The sequence below is a fragment of the Buteo buteo genome, chromosome 27 (assembly GCF_964188355.1).
Source record: "Buteo buteo chromosome 27, bButBut1.hap1.1, whole genome shotgun sequence".
In the NCBI taxonomy this organism is placed as follows: domain Eukaryota; kingdom Metazoa; phylum Chordata; class Aves; order Accipitriformes; family Accipitridae; genus Buteo; species Buteo buteo.
Window position 1 is genome coordinate 5,645,320 of NC_134197.1, and position 5,480 is coordinate 5,650,799.

General features: G+C 50.4%; 1 protein-coding gene across 1 annotated transcript; it reads left to right on the forward strand.

Annotated features, from left to right (window-relative positions):
* The first annotated feature begins 1,447 nt into the window (after positions 1-1,447).
* Positions 1,448-4,040, forward strand: GRIFIN (galectin-related inter-fiber protein). The gene is made up of 4 exons (XM_075058821.1): positions 1,448-1,459; positions 3,017-3,096; positions 3,191-3,353; positions 3,816-4,040. The coding sequence occupies exons 1-4, from the start codon at positions 1,448-1,450 to the stop codon at positions 3,978-3,980; spliced, it is 420 nt and encodes a 139-aa protein (XP_074914922.1). The 3' UTR covers positions 3,981-4,040.
* Positions 4,041-5,480: the final 1,440 nt, after the last annotated feature.

The window sequence follows — 5,480 nt, forward strand, 5'->3', positions numbered from 1 at the left end:
GGCCAGAAGCAGGGGAGACCTGTGGCTGGGTAAATTGGAGAGGCCAATGTCCAGCACCCTACAGCAGCCCAAGGAGGGATGGGTGGGATGTCCTTGGCCCTGCCACGACCACCTCAGCACCTCTGCTGCTGGCTCGCAGCTCCCTTGCACATCCCGATGCTGCCATCTGTAGCACAGAGCTCCGCACCGGTGCTCCCCAGCACGGCATTTGGAGAGCCAGGAGCTGAGTGAGGAGACCACAGCAGGGCTCAGCTTCATAAGGTTTGGTTTTGTAGGAGTCCAAACGGGCAAATCCCAGCCTGGGACTTGGGTTTTTCAGCCCCGAGAGAGGCTGTTGGCTTCTATGTCTGCTGGACTGCATTTTTAAATGTCTGCCAAGGGCACCAGAGCCTGGGATAGTAGCTCTTATTCTGCTTATCTGCTGGAAATAAAATAAACACATTAAATAACATGAGCACTGCAGCCCATACAGTGAGGAGGTTTTAACCACGAAAGCCATGCATTCCTGTAGGACCAGCTGGGGAGCATCGCAGCCTCCCGTACATGCAGGGATGGGGTCAGCATCTGTTTTTAATGTATTTACCCTGTGAAGAGGGGAGGGATGAGCTGCCATCCCTCCCTTCTCCAGCTCAGCTTCACCCACCCATACGTTAGCACATACTGACTGTCAGTATGAAAACCTCCATCACTGAAATTTGCTTCATCACTACCCATGTCTTGGTGCCTTTCCATGACAGGAAATATCGGACAAAGGCTCTCTCGCCCTGTTCCCAAATCCCTGTATTGTCCCCAGCAGGGAGGGGAAAGGCAGGACCAGGGTGTGCTGAGCTCAGCACAGCAGCATCCTGAGCCCCGCCGGCCCCGGGGAGCCGCGAGGTGGAAAAGCGGCTGTGACAGAGCTGGCATCAGCTTGTTTCAGGCCGGGCTCTGACCCACAAAGAGTGATTAAAAAGGAAAACAGGAAGAAAAAGCAATCTCTGTTGGTCAGGGTGAAGCTGAGCCTCTGTAGGAACCACCCTTCTCTCTGGACCTTGCAGTGGATGGGACTCCCACTATCTCCCCCACCTTTGGAAGTCCCCATCCTCCCTTCATGCATTAAACACATCTGCCTCCCCCCAGATTACAGCCTGAATGCCTGTCCACCCCATTGCTGCTGCACTCCAGCTCCATCACGTCACAGCTCAGGACCGCCCGGCCGTCGCTGCCTTTGTGTGGGCAGCAGCAGGGCTGGATTAGCCCTGCACGCACGAGTGGGCTGACCCCGCCGGGCAGGGAGCAGGATTTGCTGCTCCCCATCTCCCAGCCGACAGCCCGCTCTGGAAAAGAGACCTTAGCCCGCCGTAGCTGCCAATCCCCGGAACACGTGGGCTCCTGGCCGGTGGCCCCTATATAGACCCCTCCGGCCACGGACCCGGCCGGGTCTGCGGTGCCGGGGCGGGCGAGCGAGATGGCATTGCGGGTAAGCGCTGGGGACAGGAGGTGGCACAGCCTGGTCTATCTGATGGGTGACAGCGCGGGGTCAGGCAATGGGTAAAGGCAAGCGGCACAGATAAAGGCAAGAAAGGTAGAAAGACGTGGGGATGCTATTTGCGGTGCTGGCCCTCTATTTCAGCCCCATCCAGGCTATTGCAAAGCTGAGATCTTCGCGGCTTTTGAGAAAAGGCGATGGGACAGATTTTTTTTGTCTCAGTTACACCAGGGCTGGTCTGGGGTAATGCTGCCCTGATGGCAGCACTTCTGGCTTGGAGGGTTTAAGCTGAGACCAAAATACAACCGATGCTTTAGCAGAGGAGATCTGTGCTTTGCTATCTGTCTCTGCTGGGACAGCTGGCAGCAAAGAGGGAATTGCTGTTTCCTGCGTATGTGGTGTGTCTTTTGCTGGGATTGTTGTAATGATGACAAGCTAAGGGTCAAAGCAAGGCTAACCTGGGTGCTGCCATCACCACTTGCTGTTTGAAACCATATTGTCAGCTCCATCAGCCCTCCGTGTTTCACGGGGGGAACACTGGTGTGGTCAGAGGCTTTGAAGGACCATGCGTGGGTTCCTAAAGCTACTCACCAAAAGTAGCCGGGCACGAGGGTATGAAGTTGGCCATCATCATGTCTCAGCTCCTGTTCAAAAATGTGCATATCCCCAAAATGCATTGGAAGGAGGAAATCATGGTAAAGAAACAGGAGAGTGAAACTGCTGAGCTATGGGGAGGGAAAGCAAGGCATGCAGCTGGCAGTGGAGATGCCAAGGCTGGAGAGATTTTCCCAGTGTAAGCAATAAGTTTGAGAGAGGGGGATACTCAGAAAAGCAAGATCATTAGAGCATTACAAAAAGTGGGGTGAAATGGCAAGCAGTTCTTATTAAAATGAGTTATTTAATAAAACTATGAATTATTCAAAAAGGAACATTTTCCAGCTCGTTTTATGCAAGTTTAACCTTGGAGATGGGGGGAGCAGGTGGAACAGGGGATCAGGCAGGAGCTTGTGAGAAAAGTCACCCATGTAATGCTGGATGAGGACGGGCTGGATGCCACCTTACACCCATTCCTTGATCAGCCCTTGTCTTTCACATTCTGCTTCAAAATATCACAAAGTTTTCTGCTTTGGATTTCGTATTGCCCAGGCAGGGAGAGGGAGCAGAGCGTCTTTGTGTCCTGTTGACCATGAAGGCATTCAGGTTCTTTAATAAGAGCCCTGGCATTTTTCTCTAAATGGATACAAAATGAAGTTGCTACAACATCCAGTTGATGAGGTGGGATTTGCTGCCCCTGATGACTTTTGTAAAGAGCTGGGTGGGATCAGGGAGCAAAACTAAAATAAAAAATGGAGAAAGATAGAATAACCTAAGCCCACGAGTTTATTTAGCAGTGAGAAAAAGGCAGGGGCAGAGAGTGTGCCTGCATGGGAAGGGGGGAGAAAGGAGAAGACGGTGAGAGGGTGAGAAAGATGGAGATGTGTAAGGGATGAGTGGGGCCATGCACCTCTCCCATCTTGCCATATTTCACCATCGCCTCCTCGCTGGCAGTTCGAGGCCCTGTACCCAGAGGGGATATGTCCCGGCTGGAGCGTCGTGGTCAAGGGCGAGACCAGTTCCAGTACGAGCATGTAAGGACACAAGCCACTTGCAGCTCTCCTGGCTCACGAGAGCCAGCAGCATCTCTCCATGGCTCTCCATCACTTCTTTCTATTGCCCTCTTAGGTTTGAGATTAATTTGCTCTGTGATCCTGGAGACCAAATCGCTCTCCACTTTAACCCTCGCTTCTCCAGCTCCAGAATCGTCTGCAACTCTTTCCTCGCCAACCACTGGGGGAAGGAAGAGGTTAATAACACCTTCCCCTTGGAAGCAAAGGAGCCATTCCAGGTAACCCTGTGTCACTCCATGGGTCTCCTCGGGTGGGACAGGAGTGACCCAGTCAATATCAGGGTCCTCCTCATGGATCTAGCCCTGCCTTTTCTGCCAGCACCACATCCCCTCTCTGGCTCTGGCTCCTGTTAGTATTTCTGTTGTACTCCAATTTTCTGCTGATTTACACCCAGTTCTGGCACAGACATGCAAAGCTCCAGCAATAATCCCTGGATGCTGCATTTGTTTTCAATTTAGGCTTTGCATTATCACCACTTTCTGCTATCATGAAGTGAAGAACTCCATTATTCCCTCCTTTTGCCCAAAGTGGAGGTGAACAGTGTGCATGTCAGCTCTGGCAGAATTTGAAGTGGGTTGTAGATGCTTGTGTCCAGATCTGGGCACTCACTGGCATCGTGACAGCAAGGTCCCGTGAAGACATGTGGCCACATGGTGAACCTAACACAGTCTCTCTTTCAGGTTGAAATCTACTCTGACCAGGACTATTTCCACATTTTCATCGATGAAAACAAAATCTTGCAGTACAAGCATCGGCAGAAGCAGCTTTCATCCATCACCAAGCTGCAGATTCTCAATGACATTGCCATTTCTTCAGTGGAAATCATCAAACGAGACCTTTACTAGAGACCGGAGCTGGGACAGTCTCGCAGACCATTCCCCGCTAAGCTCCTGATCCAGCCAAGGACCATCCCCTCCCCTTCTCCACCCAACGCATGCCATCATCAGCCAGGAAGATAGCTACAGATGTGTCCTCGTAGTGGAAGCGATGGTCATTCCCATCTTAGTGGGACACTAAGACAGCAAGTGTCACTTAGCTCCCAGCCACGTTGCTAACTGCAGCCCAGATCATCAAAGACCTTCTGCCTCTATGCCTTAGGGTGCAGAACATCTTCACTGTTGGACAGCCTGACAGATCACTACAGTATGTACAATTCTGCCTCGAGCAGTCTGGACACCTGAATGTTACCCTAGAAACTGTGTTTGCCCAAGAGTAGGGTGTGAATTAGCACTAGTCCTCAGCTGGCCACGTGGTGAGGGATGTAATGGGTGCAGATGTTAGGGGTGGAAAAGGACATTTCTTTCCAGGAGCTGGGTAAAATTGCTACCATATTTGCCAATAAAATCAAACAAGGAAATCCCTGCTGAGACGTCCCTCACTGGGCAGATCAATCAAGTTATTAATTCCCCGCAAATCTCCAGGCACCTAGCATGAACAAAGGCTGGTGACTGGGCAGGAAGACACAGGCTGTGGGTTGCTTGGGTTTGGCACTGGGAAAATACTGCCTTTTTCCTTTGAGAGTTAACATAAGATGAAGGTCCCTTGTAGGTAAATCAGGGTCATAAGATTCAACTTGCAAGCTATTTCCAGAGATTCCTTTCACCAGCTGAGAGATGTTTGCTCAGCCTGAGTCCTGCCAACTCCAGGCTTCTTAGACAGACCCTGAGTGATGTAGTGGGTCAGAAAAGGGTAAAAGTTTAAAGAGACACATAAAAGCATGTCGTCCTTTCACCATACACCAGAAATGCAGCTGGACTCCAAACAAAAGGATCTGAGTAAATCAGGGTCTAGAAATTATGAGAAGTTTGGACCGAACAAAGTGCCATTATTCCTGTAGATAGTCTCTAGCTTTTCTCTTTGTTCTGCTTTCTTGTTTTCTTTTCTCTTCCTTTTTAGTTGCCTTTCAAAACAGCCCACTTGTCCCTTGCACCCTCTTCTCTTTTCCACCCTCTTCCTTGGAGCGCAACGTATCTCCAACTCCTTGACCGGGCCACAGCAGGCTAAAAGATGTTATTTTTACTTTGTTTTAATTATGCGCACCATAAGAAGCATAATGTCACAGTGTTAAATCTGAACAGGAACTCACTCCAAAAATGCAATTACAGCTGCCCCCAAATCACTGCTTTGTTCCTCAGACATAAGACAGACCACATTCCTGATGCAAAAGGCAAAGACAATCCTGCCTTGCCAGTCTGTTCCATCAAGGAGAAATCACTTGGTGAGAAGTCAGCTCTGATCCATCCTTGCCTTTGGGTGAGAATTCTGAAGGTCACAGCTTTGCTCCAGCCTTTTCTCAGTGCTCGGATTGGCCATTCCCAATTCTTCCCTCTATTTATAGTTTCAAG